Source organism: Schistocerca gregaria, chromosome 7 (genome assembly GCF_023897955.1).
Source record: "Schistocerca gregaria isolate iqSchGreg1 chromosome 7, iqSchGreg1.2, whole genome shotgun sequence".
Classification (NCBI taxonomy): Eukaryota; Metazoa; Arthropoda; class Insecta; order Orthoptera; family Acrididae; genus Schistocerca; species Schistocerca gregaria.
This window is the reverse complement of record NC_064926.1, coordinates 165281638-165303003: the sequence shown is the minus strand read 5'-3', so window position 1 is coordinate 165303003 and position 21366 is coordinate 165281638. Positions and strand designations below refer to the sequence as shown.

The 21366-nt window shown below is 44.0% G+C and overlaps 1 protein-coding gene across 1 annotated transcript in view; it reads right to left on the bottom strand.

Moving 5' to 3' along the window:
- The window catches only part of LOC126281376 (probable cytochrome P450 6g2), a 69586-nt gene extending 50751 nt beyond the window's left edge, over positions 1–18835 (bottom strand). The window contains exons 1-2 of the mRNA XM_049980295.1: positions 18668–18835; positions 1366–1571 (exon numbers count right to left, since the gene is read on the bottom strand). Coding sequence (XP_049836252.1) covers positions 1366–1562 — 197 coding nt within the window. The 5' untranslated portion in view covers positions 1563–1571; positions 18668–18835. The remainder of the gene's footprint in view (positions 1–1365; positions 1572–18667) is intronic.
- Between the last annotated feature and the right edge of the window lie 2531 nt (positions 18836–21366).

Below are 21366 nucleotides of genomic sequence, written 5' to 3'. Positions count from 1 at the left end.
GCGACTCTCATCGCAGAAGACGACACGTCTCCATTCGTTCCTCCATTCACGCCTGTCGCGACACCACTGGAGGCGGGCTGCACGATGTTGGGGCGTGAGCGGAAGACGGCCTAACGGTGTGCGGGACCGTAGCCCAGCTTCATGGAGACGGTTGCAAATGGTTCTCGCCGATACCCCAGGAGCAACAGTGTCCCTAATTTGCTGGGAAGTGGCGGTGAGGTCCCCTATGGCACTGGGTAGGATCCTACGGTCTTGGCGTGCATCCGTGCGTCGCTGCGGTCCGGTCCCAGGTCGACGGGCACGTGCACCTTCCGCCGACCACTGGCGACAAAATCGATGTACTGTGGAGACCTCACGCCCCACGTGTTGTGCAATTCGGCGGTACGTCCACCTGGCTTCCCGCATGCCCACTATACGCCCTCGCTCAAAGTCCGTCAACTGCACATACGGTTCACGTCCACGCTGTCGCGGCATGCTACCAGTGTTAAAGACTGCGATGGAGCTCAGTATGCCACGGCAAACTGGCTGACACTGACGGCGGCGGTGCACAAATGCTGCGCAGCTAGCGCCATTCGACGGCCAACACCGCGGTTCCTGGTGTGTCCGCTGTGCGTGCGTGTGATCATTGCTTGTACAGCCCTCTCTCAGTGTCCGGAGCAAGTATGGTGGGTCTGACACACCGGTGTCAATGTGTTCTTTTTTCCATTTCCAGGAGTGTAGTAGCTGCTGCTCAAGCGCGGTCGTTTACATCTTTGGGCGGGTTGGTGACAACTTCAAAAGGTTCAAATGGCTCTGAGCACTTTGCGGCTTAACTTCTGAGGTCATCAGTCCCCTAGAACTTAGAACTAATTAAACCTAACTAACCTAAGGACATCACACACATCCATGCCCGGGGCAGGATTCGAACCTGCGACCGTAGCGGTCGCTCGACTCCAGACTGTAGCGCCTAGAATCGCACGGCCACTCCGGCCGGCTGTGACAACTCTGAACAGTCAAAGGGACTGTGTCTGTGATACAATATCGACAGTCAACGTCTACCTTCAGGAGTTCTGGGAACCGGAGTGATGCAAAACTTTTTTTGATGTGTTTACGTAAATAACCGAAGGGTACCTACGGCGACAGAAAATGTTAGAGACAAAATTATCCATTCATATTATTTGTTCCCTAGCACAATTACTCAAAGCTTCAACAGAAATTGATAGTTTGGCAGCTGACAATGTGAATTTCTCTGTGTCTTTTACAAGCGACAAAGACGGCCGAAAGAAATGCCTTCTGTTGATAGTGTTAGTGATTACACCAGTGATCGAACAAGCTTTAACAAGAAATTTATGTTTTACTCTTTTAGGAGTTTCTTCCTGCGCTTACCGATAAATCTCTAGGAACGATTCTGTTGACGATGTGTTGCCAAGAAATAAGTCTTTGAAATTCCCGAAAGGCACCGAAGGTTTCACACAAGGCACTCCCAGGCGTTGCCAGTAGCTATGATTCCACGACAGGTACTTCCATAGCAGCCAGGCAGCCAACACCACCAGGGCGCAGGTAGTAAACCAGTCGACGGCCATGACGTTTATCTAGAATGAAAAAAAAGAAAAAAAAGCCCTCACTTTCTGAAAGATTTAGTAGAAGACACAAAAGTTTTTTAGCTATTAATTTAAATGTCTCTTAGTGATACAGACATGTTGTTTATATGAAATACAAAATTCCTTTGAAGTATACAGTTATTGCTACGATTGCAAAGTATGCAGAATTTTATACATGGTGGTCCAGTGATAGTGACCGGGCCAAATATCTCACGAAATAAGCATCAAACGAAAAAACTACAGAGAACGAAACTCGTCTAGCTCGAAGGGGGAAACTAGATGGCGCAATTGATGGCCCGCTAGATGGATCCGCCATAGGTCAAACGGATATCAACTGCAGTGGTGTCAGAGATGTGATATTTTACCTGATTCCTGATATTCGCGGTACACTCGTGAAATGGTCGTACCGGAATATCCCCACTTCATTGCTACCTCGGAGATGTTGTGACCCATCGCTCATGTGCCTGTTACAACACCACGGTGAAACTAACTTAAAACTTGATAACCTGCCATTTTATTACATATTCGTCTAGTATGTAAAGAAATATGAATATTTTAGTTGACCACTTTTTTCGCTTTGTGATGGATGGCGCTGCAATAGTCACAAACGTATAAGTACGTGGTATCACGTAACATTCCTCCAGTGCGGACGGTATTTGCTTCGTGATATGTTACCCGAGTTAAAATGGACCGTTTACCAATTACGGAAAAGGTCAATATCCTGTTGATATATCGCTATTGTGATCAAAATGCCCAACGGGCGTGTGCTATGTATGCTGCTTTGTGTCCTGGACGACATCATCCAAGTGTCCGGACCATTCGTCGGATAGTTACGTTATTTAAGCAAACAGGAAGTGTTCAGCCACATGTGAAACGTCAACCACGACCTGCAACAAATGATGAGGTTCAAGTAGTTGTTTTAGTTTCTGTCGCGGCTAATCCGCACATCAGTAGCAGACAAATTGCGCGAGAATCGGGAATTTCAAAAACGTCGGTGTTGAGAATGCTACATCAACATCTATTGCACCAGTACCGTATTTCTATGCACCAGGAATTGCATGGCGACGACTTTGAACATCGTGTACAGTCCTGGCACTGGGCACAAGAGAAATTACGGGACGATGACATATTTTTTGCATTTAGCGACGAAGCGTCATTCACCAACAGCGGTAACGTAAACCGGCGTAATATGCACTATTGGGCAACGGAAAATTCACGATGGCTGCGACAAGTGGAACATCAGCGACCTTGACTGGTTAATGTATGGTGCGGCATTACGGGAGGACGGATAATTGGCCTTCATTTTATCGATGGCAATCTAAATGGTGCAATGTATGCTGATTTCCCTCGTAATGTTCTACCGATGTTACTGCAAGATGTTTCACTGCATGACTTCCGACATGATGGATGTCCGGCACATTGCTCGCGTGCGGTTGAAGCGGTATTGAATTGTATATTTCATGACAGGTGGATAGGTAGTTGAAGCACCATACCATGGCCCGCACGTTCACCGGATCTGATGTCCCCGGATTTCTTTCATGTGGGGCAAGTTGAAGGATATTTACTATCGTGATCCACCGACAACGCCTACAACGTGCGTCAGCGCATTGTCAATGCATGTGCGAACATTACGGAAGGCGAACTACTTGCTGTTGAGAGGAATGTCGTTACACGTATTGCCAAATGCATTGAGGTTGTCGGACATCATTTTGAGCATTAATGTCGTATTTACAGGTAATCACGCTGTAACAGCGAGCGTTCTCAGGAATGATAAGTTCACAAAATCACATGTTTCACATTGGAACAACCGGAATAAAATGTTCAAACGTACCTACGTTCTGTATTTTAATTTAAAATACCTACCTGCTACCAACTGTTCGTCTAAAGTTGTGAGCCATATGTTTGTGACTATTACAGTTCCATCTATGACAAAGCGAAAAAAATGGTCCAACTAAAACATTCATATTTCTTTACGTACTACACGAATATGTAATAAAGAATGGGGGTTGCTATTTTAAAAAAGCAGTTGATATCCATTTGACCTAGGGCAGCGCCATCTAGCGGGCCATCCATAGCGCCATCTGGTTTCCCCCTTCAAGCTAGATAAGTTTCGTTCTTTGTAGTTTTCTCGTTTGACGCTTGTTTCGCGAGGTATTTGGCCCGATCACGATCAATGGACCACCTTTTATAAAGAGCACCTCGAACGTTCGTTGGCTGTGTTGGTATCTAAATGGTACCGCGTGTACAGGCGTGATCACTGATGATAGTGGGGAAAATGACACGGAGCGAGAGGAACACTCAAAGCTGGAGTATGTATCTCTGCTGAGACATGAACATGTAGTTTTGTCACAGTTGTGAAAAAAGGCAACAAAGACTACATGTATATCTACACCTGTTTCCACAAGCCACGTTACTCTATGGTTCGCGGAATTTTGTTGGTTAGCAGCCATCTGAACTGGAAACTTTCGATTTTTAAGTTCACAGTCTTTTCTGGAGATATACATAGCTGTTGGAAGTAGAACGTAGCCTCTCGGAAATCTGCAAACCACACAATGATGCAGAACGCCTGTCTTGCAACTTCTGCAGCTGGGGTGGACTGAGCAGCTCTGCCACGCTTTCATGCTTACTAATTGAACCCGTAACGAAGGGCGCTGCTCATCTTTGGATCCTTCTATTTCTTTTATCAGTCGTATCTGCTTCTGGCTCCCGACTGAAGAGCAATATTGGTAGAACGAGAGTTTTGTTGACTTCTTCCTATCTGGGTGAGGATTCTTTGTGTGAATCTCAGTCTGGCATCTGCCTCACATGTGATTAGTTTTATGTAGTCGTTCAAAATTAAATCGCTCAATCCTGAAATACCTAGATATTTTATGTATGTGACCGTTTTCAGTGACTGTTCTGCAGTTGGATACGTATTCAGTAATGGGCCTCCCGCCCTTTAAGCGTAGTACGTTACATTGCATACGACGAGAGTCATCGGCCAATCATTGCACCAAGCGTCGATCCTTTGCCGATCTTCCTGTAGTTCGCAAACAGGAAATGAGGTTTAATCCTGCTCAGCACTTCTGGGCCGAAGTACAAACTGCTGAAGACGCTGCACGTTCGTGTTTATCTTCCTCAAAATGTCAGACAGTACGGACCAACAACGACAAATGCTGTCACCAAATGGGCGACCGTCTCACACAGTGGCGACAAATGGTAAGTGTTTATGCCGTCAATAAAACCAGAGTTAGGTAGGCGATCGGACTGTTCGCGGTTTGTGCCATGTAAGTTGATTGCGGAGCAGCAGGCCAACGCACATTCTATTGACACCTGTGGCCGAAATATACCTTATGTCGTACATAATGCCGCATTAGTTAGCACCTGGATCTGTAAGTTGTTGTCAAGGGTTTATTTATCGATTGTAATTTTTTATTTGTAGTTCAATGTTCCTATTTGAGTTTACAATATCGTCATTTTGTCATTTGGAGATAGTGAACGGAACAGTGGACAACAGAAAACGGAGTGCGAAGTGGAGAAATATGAACATTTCCGATATATTCTTCCGTTTGAGCTCAGTACAAGAGTGACAGCAGCGAAGGAAGCCAGAACATTTGCGCCCTATGTGGGGATAGTATCATTGAACAAAGCACTGGAAGAAAACGGTTTTCTCGTTTCAAGGAGGATCGTTTTCACTTTAGTAGCTCTCCACGTTCAGGAAGACGTTCCGAACTTAATGAAGAACTTTTAAACGCATTAACTCACAGTGATCCATGTCATTGTACTCGAGAACTGGCAAATGTAATGAACTGTAATCATTCCACAATCGTGCGACATTTTCATGCAATGGGGAACGTTCAAACATCAGGTATATAATCACCACAAATCACAAAAATCACCTGGTTGTGCCGGCCGCGGTGGCTGAGCGGTTCTAGGCGCTTTAGTCAGGAACCGCGTGACTGCCGGGTGGCAGGTTCGAATCCTGCCTCGGGTATGGATATGTGTGATTTCCTTAGGTTAGTTAGGTTTAAGTAGTTTTAAGTTCTAGGGGACTGATGACCTCAGATAGTCCCGTAGTGCTCAGAGCCATTTGAACCACTTTTTACAGCAGGTGGCCATATACGATCTCTGCCTGCTCGTGATCAGTTGGTTTGTGAACAAAAAGACCATTCCTATCGTGTACCGTTACTAGTGTCGAGAAATGGTGTCTTTATGCTAACATAAGGGAAAAGGAAGAAATGGTCGAGCCCAAACAACGCAGCAACTCCCCGCACAAAGGCTCACGCACATCAACAAAATATAATGTTTTATATCTGGTGGAACTGCGACAATATGGTGAACTACAGATTGCATCACTGATGACATTTATTGTCAACAACAGAGACGTTTCGTAGACGCAATCCAAGAACAAAGACCAGGAAGACTGCGTGAAGTGACGCAATCCAAGAACAACGACCAGGAAGTGATGCTACTGCACGATAATGTCCGATGCTTACTGCTTGACTGAGAAAAAATGCTATATGGAAGTTATTCGTCTGATCTTGCGCCCTCAGATTTTCAACTTTTCCGCTATCGATCAAACAACCTTAGAGGAACTTTCTTTTCGGATGAAAATGCGCTCCGCACACTGCTCGATGAGTTCTTCTCCTCAAAACCAGGTGATTTCTACAGTCGTGGAATCGAAAAGTTACCCCACCGTTGGGAGACAGTTGCAAAGGAAAATATACACTACAGGCCATTAAAATTGCTACACCACGAAGATGACGTGCTACAGACGCGAAATTTAACTAACAGGAAGAAGATGTGGTGATCTGCATATGATAAGCTTTTCAAAGCATTCACACAAGGTTGGCGCCGGTGGCGACACCTACGACGTGCTGACATGAGGAATGTTTCCAACCGGTTTCTCATGCACAAACAGCAGCTGACCGGTGTTGCCTGGTGAAACGATGTTGTGATGCCTCGTGTAACGAGGAGAAATGCGTACCATCACGTTCCCGACTCTGATAAAGGTCGGATTGTAGCCTATCGCGATTGCGGTTTATCTTATCGCGACATTGCTGCTCGCGTTGGTCGAGATCCAATGACTGTTAGCATAATATGGAATCGGTGGGTTCCGGAAGGTAATACGGAACGCCGTGCTGGAGCCCAACGGCCTCGTATCACTAGCAATCGAGATGACAGGCATCTTATCCGCATGGCTGTAACGGATCGTGCAGCGACGTCTCGATCCCTGAGTCATCAGATGGGGACGTTTGCAATACAACAACCATCTGCACGAACAGTACGACGACGTTTTGCAGGAGCATGGCCTATCATCTCGGAGACTATGGCTGCGGTTACCCTTGACGCTGCATCACAGGAAGGAGCGCCTGCGATGGTGTACTCAACGACGAACCTGGGTGCACGAATGGCAAAATGTCATTTTTTCAGATGAATCCAGGTTCTGTTGCAGCATCATGATTGTCGCATCCGTGTTTGGCGACATCGCGGTGAACGTACACTGGAAGCGTGTATTCGTCATCGCCATACTGGCGTATCACCCGGCGTGATGGTATGGACTGCCATTGGTTACACGTCTCGGTCACCTCTTGTTCGCATTGACGGCATTTGAACAGTGGACGTTACATTTCAGATGTGTTGCGACCCGTGGCTCTACCCTTCATTCGATCCCTGCGAAACCCTACATTTCAGCAGGATAATGCACGTCCGCATGTTGCAGGTCCTGTACAGGCCTTTCAGGATACAGAAAATGTTCGACTGCTGCTCTGCTCAGCACATTCTCCAGATCTCTCACCAATTGAAAATGGTGGCCGAGCAACTGGTTCGTCACAATACGCCAGTCACAGCTTGATGAACTGTGGTATAGTGTTGAGGCTGCATGGGTAGCTGTACCTGTACACGCCATCCAAGATCTGTTTGACTCAATGACCAGGTGTATCAAGGTCGTTATAACGGCCAGAGGTAGTTGTTCTGGGTACTGATTTCTCAGGATCTATGCACCCAAACTGCGTGAAAATGTAACCACATGTCAGTTCTAGTATAATATATTTGTCCAATGAATACCCGGTTATCATCTGCATTTCTTCGTGGTGAACCAATTTTCATGGGCAGTAGTGTATAATTTATGACTAAAGTCTCTGTTATGTGTATCTGTTGTTTTCATTAAATATATGGAAAGACGCTACAAATCCAATGTTTCAACGGACTTGAAAGACGTGTGACATCATTACTTGGATTCCAAAAGGAATATCCGTTGTCGCTTTCCATTTCGCGACAGTTGTACAAACTTCAGTAAAAGTCTGCTGTAGCCAGTGGAGATTACGTTCAAGCTGAATAAAAGCATTTTCTTCGTATCTGCAGGCGTATTTCTTATGTGATACGAAACACTAGGAATATTTTGTACATCTCGCACTTTAAATCGTGGTGCATAGTAATGCTTTTCAATACACAGGATGTTTCACAGCTCCTACTGCAGGCATCCAAGGGTTGTAGAGGGGATTTAGTAGACAACGTTTTGATGAGGAACCCATGTGCGTAAATGTACCGATTGAATGTAAAAAATGTTTGAGGTTTGGCTCACTTTCAAATCTCTCGTTCCACCGTACGCACACAGTGGAGACAATGAGCTTTGACTAGTATGGTCTACAGGATCCCATGGCGTGGACAGTATCTCGAGGTGTTTTTACGTGAGGAAGTATGTCTTGTTCAAAGACGAGAGTGTGTCGCATGCGTGGAGCACCCCACTCCACCCTCCTAGTTACGAAAGTACCAGTGTCTTGCTGCTGTTGTAGTCGAACGGAAGTGTAAGTGATGTCATAGTTATAACAGGGACTGACGTCGGAGCCCTCTTCTCAAATGGCTCTGAGCACTATGGAACTTAACATCTGAGGTCATCAGTCCCCTAGAACTTAGAACTACTAAAACCTAACTAACCTAAGGACATCACACACATCGATGCCTGAGGCAGGATTCGAACCTGCGAGCGTAGCGGTCGTGCGGTTCCAGACCGAAGCGCCTAGAACCGCTCGGGCACATCGGCCGGCCCCTCATCTCAGATTGTGTGCGTAGCGTCAAGAGGGAGATTTTAGAGTGGTCCGATCTTCAAACTTATTTTATATTAAAACGGTACATTTGCAGACTAGGTTCCTTATAAAAGTCTTACCTATTACATTCCCTCTACGACCTCTATAAACCTGTAATAGAAATTGTGTAACGGCTGTGTAATCGCGAATAATCTGGAGAAATGATACAAAAATATACATCGTATACAGTACACAAGGTATGTCAGAACTGATAGTGCAAACTGACACAGGTCAAAGTGTATGAGAACAGAAGCAGAAACGTTACAGTAAACATGACTCCGAAGTGCAGTATGACATGCCGACCTAGTTAGTACTAATGCATTTGAAGCGTAAACTGTTCAATTAGGTCCACATTTACCTGGGCGTAAGTGTGAGGTGAACCCCTAAGCTGTTCGTGAGTCAATCCATAAAATTACCATGCACTAAAATCCGAATGCAACGAACAAAATAATACCTATTATTTAATCTAAAGGTAGGATAATAACATTTTTAGGAACTGAAGAAATAAAAATGTGTTACATCATACAAGCCTGCTTAAAATATTTAGGCTACAATGCATGAGCACACAGTACATTTCATTTTGTTTGTGTATATATTTTACACGTTTCTAGTTTATTAAGGTGAACATGTATTATGTAACATAACAATTTAAAACATGTTTGTTTACGTAATTGTGTGAACAAATTGTAGTTGGTAGAATGGTGTTTTACCGTCTCTGCTTCCTCGTTTTTATCCTGTAATACGGAGTCAGCAGGTTTCCGTCATTTGGTAAATTTATGTTAACATTGTTTTCAGATGCCCTTCATGACGCCATGGTCGTCAGTTAATCTAAGGGAGGCAAGTGATGTGTGCCTTGCATATGCAAAATGTGTAGCTCAAACGGCTCTTAGCACTATGGGACTTAACTTCTGAGGTCATCAGTCCCCTAGAACTTAGAACTACTTAAACCTAACTAACCTAAGGACATCACACACATCCATGCCCGAGGCAGGATTCGAACCTGCGGTTCCAGACTGTATCGCCTAGAACCGTGCAAAATGTGTCAATTTTGTGTTACGTGGCATTACTTTTAATTGCTCATGTGTCGTGTAAGGGTCAAGCAGGAGCGTTATCGACTAAAAAATGGGCATTCCGACAGGATGTGGCAGACTGTTAAAACTTGTTCAGCATGTGGTGGGGGAACGCCACTTACCAATGACGATAGATAAAAAGGCAGTGCCCAATACGTAACATAGTTAAAATGACCTCCTGCCAGCGGTAGGGCCGAGAGTATGTCGTCCAAGCGGCTGGGAGAGGCTTAATAATCCTGAGCTTGTTCCCATGAAGGGAGGACCAGTGGCGATGCCGAAGGGGCACCACCTCCTGAGAGACGGCAACACAGAGATTATTGGAGGGAATATAGGAGCTAGTGGGCTGATGTACGAGGACTGCAGCCTTGGCAGCAGCATCAGCTGCCTCGTTTCATTTCAGACTGACATGACCAGGAACCCAAGCACAGTGGCTCCACCAAGAGTGAGCAAGTGCCAGTTTTCCTGGACCCGTTGCACTAAGGGATGGGAGGTCGCAGCGCCCACAGACTTTGAAGGGCGCCAAGAGAGTCTGAGTAGAAGACACAATTGGCGCCAAGAGAGTCTGAGTAGAAGACACAATTGAAAAGTCGGAGTAGCCTGATGTACTCCGCGGCCTGATACAGGGCAAAGAGCTCGACTTAAATACACGGTGATCAAAAGGTCAGTATAAATTTGAAAACTTAATAAACCACGGAATAATGTAGATAGTGAGGTAAAAATTGACACAGATGCTTGCAATGACCTGGGGTTTTATTAGAACCAAAAAACGCGTGAAAGATCTCTTGCGCGCGTCTTTTGGTAATATCGTGTGCTCAGCCACCACTTACGTCATGCTTGGCCTCCCAGGTCGCCAGACCTCAGTTCGTGCGATTATTGGCTTTGGGGTTACCTGAAGTCGCAAGTGTATCGTGATCGACCGACATCTCTAAGGGGCGTGCGCGATAGCCGAGCGGTTCGAGGCACTTCAGTCCGGAACCTCGAAACTGCTACGGTCACAGGTTCGAATCCTGCCTCGGGCATGGATGTGTGTGATGTCCGTAGGTTAGTAAGGTTTAAGTAGTTCTAGGGAAGTGATGACCTAAGATGTTAAGTCCCGTAGTCCTCAGAGTCATTTGAACCATTTTTTGACGTCTCTAGGGATGCTGCCCCGTGGTCTAGGGCTGGCGTCTTTCATTCATAAGCAAAACGTTTTCGGTCCCGGGTTCGATCCCCGCCACTGCCTAAATTTTGATAAATAATCAGCATTGGCGGCCGAAGACTTCCGGCATAAGAAGTCAGCCTCATTCTGCCAACGGCCTTGTCAAAGAGGGTGGAGGAGCGGATAGAGGTTCAGGGCACTCTCTTGTCCTAGGGGTGGGAAATTGCCCCTAAAGGCGGAAGAATCAGCAATGATCAACGACATGAGGATGCAGAAGGCAATGGAAACCACTGCAATAAAGACACGTAACGTGTATCCACAGGACATGTGGCCTGTAGCTGAAGAAGTGTCATGATGATCACTCCATTGGCAAAAGATTCCGGAATAGTACCCTTTCGGATCTCCGGGAGGGGACTGCCAAGGGGGAGGTTACCATGGGAAAAAGATTGAATAATCAACGAAAGGATAATGTTCTACGAGTCGGGGCGTGGAATGTCAGAAGCTTGAACGTGGTAGGGAAACTAGAAAATCTGAAAAGGGATATCCAAAGGCTCAATGTAGATATAGAAGGGTCAGTGAAGTGAAGTGGAAGGAAGACAAGGATTTCTGGTCAGATGAGTATCGGGTAATATCAACAGCAGCAGAAAATTGTATAACAGGTGTAGGATTCGTTATGAATAGGAAGGTAGGGCAGAGGGTGTGTTACTGTGAACAGTTCAGTGACCGAATTGTTCTAATCAAAATCGACACCAGACCAACACCGACAACGATAGTTCAGGTATACATGCCGACGTCGCAAGCTGAAGATAAACAGATGGAGAAAGTGTATGAGGATATTGAAAGGGTAATGCAGTGTGTAAAGGGGGACGAAAATCTAATAGTCATGGGCGACTGGAATGCAGTTGTAGGGGAAGGAGTAGAAGAAAAGGTTACAGGAGAATATGGGCTTGGGACAGGGAATGAAAGAGGAGAAAGACTAATTGAGTTCTGTAACAAGTTTGAGCTAGTAATAGCGAATACCCTGTTCAAGAATCACAAGAGGAGGAGGTATACTTGGAAAAGGCCGAGAAGATTTCAATTAGATTCCATCATGGTCAGACAGAGATTCCGAAATGGTCAGACAGAGATTCCGAAATCAGATACTGGATTGTAAAGCGTACCCAGGAGCAGATATAGACTCAGATCACAATATAGTAGTGATGAAGAGTAGGCTGAAGTTCAAGACATTAGTCAGGAAGTATCAATACGCAAAGAAGTGGGATACGGAAGTTCTAAGGAATGACGAGATACGTTTGAAGTTCTCTAACGCTATAGATACAGCAATAAGGAATAGCGCAGTAGGCACCACAGTTGAAGAGGAATGGACATCTCTAAAAAAGGGCCAACACAGAAGTTGGGAAGGAAAACATAGGTACAAAGAAGGTAGTGCGAAGAAACCATGTGTAACAGAGAAAATACTTCAGTTGATTGATGAAAGGAGGAAGTAGAAACACGTTCCGGGAAAATCAGGAATACAGAAATACAAGTCGCTGAGGAATGAAATAAATAGGAAGTGCAGGGAAGCTAAGACGAAATGGCTGCAGGAAAAATGTGAAGACATCGAAAAAGATATGATTGTCGGAAGGACAGACTCAGCATACAGGAAAGTCAAAACAACCTTTGCTGACATTAAAAGCAACTGTGGTAACATTAAGAGTGCAACCGGAATTCCACTGTTAAATGCAGAGGAGAGAGCAGATAGGTGGAAAGAATACATTGAAAGCCTCTATGAGGGTGAAGATTTGTCTGATGTGATAGAAGAAGAAACAGGAGTCGACTTAGAAGAGATAGGGGATCCAGTATTAGAATCGGAATTTAAAAGAGCTTTGGAGGACTTACGGTCAAATAAGGCAGAAGGGATAGATAACATTCCATCAGAATTTCTAAAATCATTAGGGGAAGTGGCAACAAAACGACTATTCACGTTGGTGTGTAGAATATATCATCCACACAATTCCGAAGATGGCAAGAGCTGACAAGTGCGAGAATTATCGCACAATCAGCTTAACAGCTCATGCATCGAAGCTGCTTACAAGAATAATATACAGAAGAATGGAAAAGAAAATTGAGAATGCGCTAGGTGACGATCAGTTTGGCTTTAGGAAAAGTAAAGGCACGAGAGAGGCAATTCTGACGTTACAGCTAATAATGGAAGCAAGGCTAAAGAAAAATCAAGACACGTTCATAGGATTTGTCGACCTGGCAAAAGCGTTCGACAATATAGAATGGTGCAAGCTGTTCGAGATTCTGAAAAAAAGTAGGGGTAAGCTATAGGGGGAGACGGGTCAGATACAATATGTACAACAACCAAGACGGAATAATAAGAGTGGACGATCAAGAACGAAGTGCTCGTATTAAGAAGGGTGTAAGACAAGGCTGTAGTCTTTCGCTCCTACTCTTCAATCTGTACATCGAGGAAGCAATGATGGAAATAAAAGAAAGGTTCAGGAGTGGAATTAAAATACAAGGTGAAAGGATATCAATGATACGATTCGCTGATGACATTGCTATCCTGAGTGAAAGTGAAGAACAATTAAATGATCTGCTGAACGGAATGAACAGTCTAATGAGTACACAGTATGGTTTGAGAGTAAATCGGAGAAAGACGAAGGTAATGAGAAGTAGTAGAAATGAGAACAGCGAGAAACTTAACATCAGGATTGATGGTCACGAAGTCAATGAAGTTAAGGAATTCTGCTACCTAGGCAGTAAAATAACCAATGACGGACGGAGCAAGGAGGACATCAAAAGCAGACTCGCTATGGTAAAAAAGGCATTTCTCGCCAAGAGAAGTCTACTAATATCAAACACCGACCTTAATTTGAGGAAGAAATTTTTGAGGATGTACGTCTGGAGTACAGCATTGTATGGTAGTGAAACATGGACTGTGGGAAAACCGGAACAGAAGAGAATCGAAGCATTTGAGATGTGGTGCTATAGACGAATGTTGAAAATTAGGTGGACTGATAAGGTAAGGAATGAGGAGGTTCTACACAGAATCGGAGAGGAAAGGAATATGTGGAAAACACTGATAAGGAGAAGGAACATAATGTTAGGACATCTGCTAAGACATGAGGGAATGACTTCCATGGTACTAGAGGGAACTATAGAGGGCAAAAACTGTAGAGGAAGACAGAGATTGGAATACGTCAAGCAAATAATTGAGGACGTAGGTTGCAAGTGCTACTCTGAGATGAAGAGGTTAGCACTGGAAAGGAATTCGTGGGGGACCGCATCAAACCAGTCAGTAGACTGATGAGAAAAAAAAATGATGCTGAAAGACAACATTCGACACCAATACCTCACCATAACTCCGGACATGCTTTACAGTGCTGTTTACAACATTATTCCTTGACTACAGCTATTGTTGAAAAATGATGGTGGTCATATTGAGCATCTCCTATAAAGAACATCATCTTTGCTTTGTCTTACTTTGTTATGCTAATTATTGCTATTCTGATCAGATGAAGCGGCATCTGTCGGACATTTTTTGAACGTTTGCATTTTTTCGGTTCTACTAAAACCCCATGTCATTCCAAGCATGTGTGTCAATTTGTACCTATGTATCTTCATTATTTCGTGATTTATTCAGTTTTCAAATTTATACTGACTTTTTGATCACCCGGTACTGAGCAGTGTGCCGGAAGCCGATATCTGAAGACGTGGGCGCCAACGATGAAGGTACACCCGAACCACGGTCAGTCCGAGAGCCATCAGTGTACACAAAGGAACTATCGCGAAATTCCACGCCAAGGTCGTGAAACTGAAGGCGATAGAGCGACGCTGGAGTAGTGAACTTAGGAAGTGAATGAAGTCCAAGGTTAGCACGGGCAACTTCACGAAGCCAAGGTGGGAGGGTTTCACTCCCGCTAGGAAAGTTGCAGGTAGTGTGAAGTTAAGCTGTCGAAGCAAGTGCCGAAAGCGCACACCAGGAGTTGGCAGAGAAGAGGGACGAGCGATCAAAGGAATCATCGAAGAAGGAGGTCTATGATGGATGGCCACGCATGGCAGACAAACGGCATGCATACCTGCTGAGGAGAAAGTCACGGCGGTAGGACAGAGGTAGTTCAGCAGCTTCAGCATACAGGCTGTCAACTGGGCTAGAATAAAAGGCGCCAGTGGCCAGGGTGTTTGATATTGTGACTGAAGATGAGAGACCACAAGTGAAGTACAGTCGTGAGCCATAATTTTAATGACGTCTCAGAGACCTGGTACTGACAGTAAGTACTTGCAACTGTAATTGCTTATATGTAAAATTCGTGATGAAATTTCATATAAAATGTAAAATTAATTTCATGTTGCTTTTTTCCGGCGGTTGTTGTTAGAGTTAAGTATATTATATGCGTCCCAAAAATACTCGCCTCCAAAGTGGCCCACGTAAGCTCAAAGGATGGACTTCACTGGTTTCGTCATAAAAAATTACACTATTTAGCCTCGAACAATTACACTATTTGGCCATCTACAACTGCAAAAATAGATTTTTAAAACACATTAACATTCGAAGTTATTAAACAATAACTCATCATTGTTATAAAATTAAAGAGAAGCTTCTTAGTTTCTAAACACAGAAATAATAATTAAATTTGTCATTTCGAAAATGTTTGCAAACAGGTTCGTACATTCGCCATACTTCGATATGCAAACAACTGACGGACAGAGTACAGGCAGTACAAGTACCTGTTGAAACAACCTGACTAAGTGACTGCCGAAGTAAAAATGCTATTTATAAATTATATGAGTTACTATCGACACTTGAAATATTTTTCCCTAATGGTCAGTTAGTCTGTTTACAGTTGCAGGCATGCTTAAAGAGTGTATGGCCCCTGCATTATTTTCTAAAATGTATTAAAAATACGCCGGCCGTTGTGGCCGAGCGGTTCTAGGCGCTTCAGTCCGGAACCGCGCTGCTACTACAGTGGCAGGCTCGTATCCTGCCTCGGGCATAGATGTGTGTGATGTCCTTAGGTTAGTTAGGTTTAAGTAGTTCTAAGTATAGGGGAATGATGACCTCAGATGTTAAGTCCCATAGTGCTTAGAGCCATCCATTAAAAATACTTATACATCTATCGTCTTAAAACTTTGTAAAATAAAACAAGTGGAAGTGTAGAAACATTTTATTTACTGTGCTATATTTTGAAGCTTTTTTTGTACAACACACCTGATGTACATAGCAAACTACAAGTTTGTTATAAAGCAAGCATATGTGAGTAACTAAAGTGAAATTTATACAACTGTCTGAAAAATAGTATAATAATAAAATGAAAGTACCAAAACGAAAATATATTCTTGTGGTTCTAACACATGTATGAGATTATTCATAGTCACTTCCTATAATCCTCTCACAGTCAGTGTCTACAGAATGATAACAATTTCCTGGGCGACACTCGTGATGCTGTAAAATTGTGTTGTGCGCTTTTTTATTTCTTCGTCTTCTTCTTTGACCATCTCCTTTTTTATCCAGTCTTTCCTCTTATACTCGTGGTAACTTATGTCTGGGAATATGATATATTATTACAGAACTCATGGGAAAGTGGAGAGATTTAATTCTTCATTTCCTGAATGTCTTTCCATTTCTCAAATGTTATTTCAAACTCGTCTCGATGCAAAGGCTGGTTAAAAAGTATTGAGCGGGGCAGGTATTGGGCCTCCTATAATCCACTTGCACGGACTGAAGATCACGGTTTAGTGCATACTTGAGCTGCATAGCTAGGAGATCCACCTGGTATACCTCCGTTGAAAATTGTTATCATCTGTGTCTTTAGCTACTTTATCTTTTGCTGTAGCATCCATGGCTTTAATTGAAAGAAAGATTTCCGTTTTCACCACGGAAAGCTTGCTGATAATCTGCTTCATTGCTTCCACACTGTGTTGGGGAACAAATACGTGTGGCCAGGTCCAAGGACTTTCTGATATGTGGTGTAAATACGCTGATTTTGTCTTATGATGTACGAGTGGTATTTCAAAATATGGCTATTGAAACATATATTAAATAGTACTATAACTGCCGGCTTCGATGGTCTCGCGGTTCTAGGCGCGCAGTCCGGAACCGTGCGACTGCTGCGGTGGCAGGTTCGAATCCTGCCTCGGGCATGGATGTGTGTGATGTCCTTAGGTTAGTTAGGTTTAAGTAGTTCTAAGTTCTAGGGGACTGATGACCACAGCAGTTGAGTCCCATAGTGCTCAGAGCCATTTTTTTAGTACTATAACTAGTCTTACAATCATAAGCATTAGATTGTTTCTGAACCTTCATAAAAGATATTAGCAATTTTCCTTCTGTACACCACTTCACCTACACTGGTTGTATTCAAAGTGTAGTCCAGCTATTGGATTAGAGCTTAAACTTTATCATCAAAAAGTGGGGCAGTATGCAGGATCTCGCGTGTACTTCTTTCTCTCAGAAAATATTCGTGCTTTAACTTACCAAACGAGCATTTAGATCAGTTTCTTGTGAAATGCCGCCTGCAGCACTTGTACTCTCAGTCCCTCAGTTTCTGTTTCAATTAACCACTGCAGATGGAGAGTACACACTGAGGTGACAGAAGACATGGGATAGCGATATTCAGATATACAGATAGGGGTAGTATCGCGTACACAAGGCATAAAAGGGCTGTGCATTGGCAGAGCTGTAATTAGTACTCAAGTAATTCATGTGAAATGGTGTCCGACGTCATTACGTCCGCATGACGGGTATTAACAGACTTTGAATGCGGAATGGTAGCTGCTGCTGGACGCATGGGTCATTCCATTTCGAAAAGTCGTTAGGGAATTAAATATTCCAAGATACACAGGGTCAAGAGTGTGCCGAGAATACCTAATTTTAGCCATTACATCTCATCTCGGAGAATTCAGTGGCCAGTGGCCTTCTCTTTAGTGACCGAGAACACCGGCGTTTGTGTAGAGGTATCAGTGCTACCAGACAAGCAATACTTCGTGAAATAACTGCAGAAATCAATGTGGGACTGATGTACCACAAACGTATCCGTTGGGACAGTGCGGCGAAATATGTCGTTAATGGGCCATGGCAGCAGATAACCGACACGAGGGCCTTTGCTAACAGCACGACATCACCTGCATCGCTTCTCGTGCGTTCGTATCCACACCAGTTGGACCCTAGAAAACCGTGGCGTAGTCAGATGAGTCCCGATTTCAGTTGGAAGAGCTGAAGGCAGGCTTCGAGGTTGGCTCAGACCCCACAGAGCCATGCACCCAAGTTTTCAACGAGGCCCTTTCCAAGCTAGCGATGGCTCCATGATAATGTGGGCTGTGTTTACAGGGAATGGCCTGGCTGCTCTGATCCAACTGAACCGATCATTGACTGTAAATGGCTATGTTTGGTTACTTTGAGACCATGTGCAGCCATTCATGCACATCATGTCTCCAAGCAACAGTGTCAAATCAGCAGGCCACACTGTTGACGATTGGTTTGAAGAACATTCTAGAGAATTTGACCGATTGATTCGGCAATCCAGATCGCCTGATATGACTCCCATGGTAAGTTTATGGGACGTAATCGAGAGCTCAGTTCGTGCACAAAAATCCTGCACCGTCAACACTTTCGCCATTATGGACGGCTATACAGGCAGGTTAACTCAATATTTCTGGATGGGTCTCCCAACGACTTGTTGAGTCCCAGCCACGTCGAGTTGCTGCATTACGCCACGAAAAACAAGGTCCATCACAATACTGGGAGGCGTCGCCTGACTTTTACCTCAGTGTAAATGTAAGTTGTTGTGTTCACTGCTGGAAATACAACCAGTACGCATGTGCTGGACATACCTGCTTCCAACGCCTTCCTGTACGTTGATGTAGGCGGAAGGTCGCGACGTCACAGACAGTGGTCAGTTGGTACAGTAGTAGGTGCAGTCTTGCGGCCGGCAGGTATCTGCTGCAGTAGCCAAAGCGAGAGAGAAGTGTGTTTGTTACGCACGGGCGTCCCCACAGCACTGACTCCTCGTGAGGGACTGCGCTCCTTTTATAGGCCGGCCATTATCTACACGCGTGACGTTGGAAGCTGTCCCGTTGACATAACGCTGCCACTAGTCAACGGCGGAAGATGTTCACTATGTGAAGATAATTGGGGTGTTAGGTACATCTGTTTCGACTCTGAACGTGCCTGAGGTACAGCTACGGAGTCCAAAAAAAAATCTACATACATACTTTAATAGGCCAACTGTTTAATATACACTGATGTAGAACTAAAGAATAACATCTCTAAGGACGTGGAGTGAGGCAACATATTTTAGTGAATCATCGAAGGCCAATGAAAGTCATAGTAAAGAGAATTTTACATTCCTCAGAGCCTGCAGTGTAAACTAGTTCGACCACCCAATGAAAATTCCACACGTAACACCTAAAAGGCCCAAAAATAACAGTTTTCGTAGAAATGGATGTAAAAACACACATACGAAACTACCCAGCCAAATTCTAGACGAAAAAACGGAGCTTGAGCATAAAAGTTTTGTTGAAACTTTCGTCAAAATTTTAGAACGCGTTAGTAGACAACATGATAAGGAAAGACTACTCACACAAACCTACACAAAAAGTCTATAACCACCACACAATTCCCAATATACAGGGTGATAAAAAAGTCTGCATAAATTTGAAAACTTAATAAACCACAGAATAATGTAAATAGAGAGGTAAAAATTGACACACAAGCTTGGAATGACACGGGATTTTATTAGAACCAAAAAAGAAACAAAGTTCACAAAAGTCTGACAGATGGTGCTGGACAGCAAAACTGCTACAGTGACGGGTGAGAGGTACGCCGATATGTTACAGAATCGTATCATCCCTAGCTTGGCTGATAAACACCTGCTGGAACGTAGGATGTTTATGCAGGATGGCGCTCCACCCCATATTGCTAGACGCGTGAAAGATCTCTTGCGAGCGTCGTTTGGTGATGATCGTGTGGTCTCAGCCGCCACTTTCGTCATGCCTGGCCTCCCAGGTCCCCAGTCCTCAGTCCGTGCGATTATTGGCTTTGGGGTTACCTGAAGTCGCAAGTGTATCGAGATCGACCGACATCTCTAGGGATGCTGAAAGACAACATCCGTCGCCAATGCCTCACCGTAACTCCGGACATGCTTTAAAGTGCTGTTCATAACATTATTGTTGACGAATGATGCTGGAAATATTGAGCATTTACCGCAAAGAACATCATCTTTGCTTTGTCTTACTTTGTTATGCTAATTATTGCTATTCTGATCAGATTAAGCGTCATTTGTCGGACATTTTTTAAATTTTGTATTTTTTTGGTTCTAATAAAACTCCATGTCATTCCAAGCATTTGTGTCAATTTGTACGTCTCTATCTACATTATTCCGTGATTTATTCAGTTTTCAAATTTATACTGACTTTGAGAAAAAACTCAATCTGCGCTACAAATACAATACATTGAATTATTTGACAGCTACAATGTCGTCAATGAGATATATGGAAGTAAGTACAGCGCTATATAACTGAAGATCCCTTTAATAGGGGAAGGCAGCCGAAAGAAGCTTATCGCCTACCTGCACAACCCAAGAACAAAAAAAAAACAGTGTCCTGATATAGTGTACATAAAATGCATTTTCAAGTACAGAGAATGATCCATAGCTCTGTATTGCGTATGGAATACAACTACGTACCGGACGTGAAAAGTCTGCATCCCGATCAAATATAACTCATCTTGCTGAAAGAATGGCCTATCGTATAGAGCATTGTATCATGACAGGAAACACAATAGACACTTTAGAACTGTAACCATGTGTTCAGACTGAGCAATTACATTGAGTTCGAGAAGGATACGCTGTGGCAGTCAGGGCAGATGGTCCTACTCAAGAACTGGTGGACACATACGTTGTCAGATGTAAGCTGTGTACCATTGTTCATGTCAGTGGTTCAGGAAAGGTACACAGGCTGAGCATAAAGTCTTGCTCTGATTACTAAAACTCACTTATAAGGATGTATACTAGAAATAGCTATGCGGTTTGTTGCAAATGGTAGCTTAGCTCATAAGGCTTCTTTTCTCTCTCCATGTCCGTTACAAAGTCTCTTCCGTCACCACCTTTACAGCATATCGTATTCGTGCCGTAAGAGTTTGTACCTCAGTAACTAATGAGCTGAACACTTTATGCTTAACGTAACCGCACAAAAAAGTCAAGTGGTGTTACGTCTGGTGAACGTGATAGCCATGATGCTGGACTGAGCCTGCCGATCCATATGTCTGAAAAGGTTTCATCAAAAAACTGGCGAACAATTAAACCTCAGTGTGGCAGCGCACTATCTTGATGGAACTCTACCCGTGGTTGAAATTCCTCAAACTGAGGAGCAGAACAATGTTCCAACATGTCCCGGTAAACTGTTGCCCAAAAGGTAGGCTCGGTGAAAAAAAAACCATCCAAAAACTATGTTGTTCATTTAGCCAAACCAAACATCCACTTTCAGGCTGTCCCTTATGTGCTGTAACACGATTCGTGGGTTCTCCGACCCCC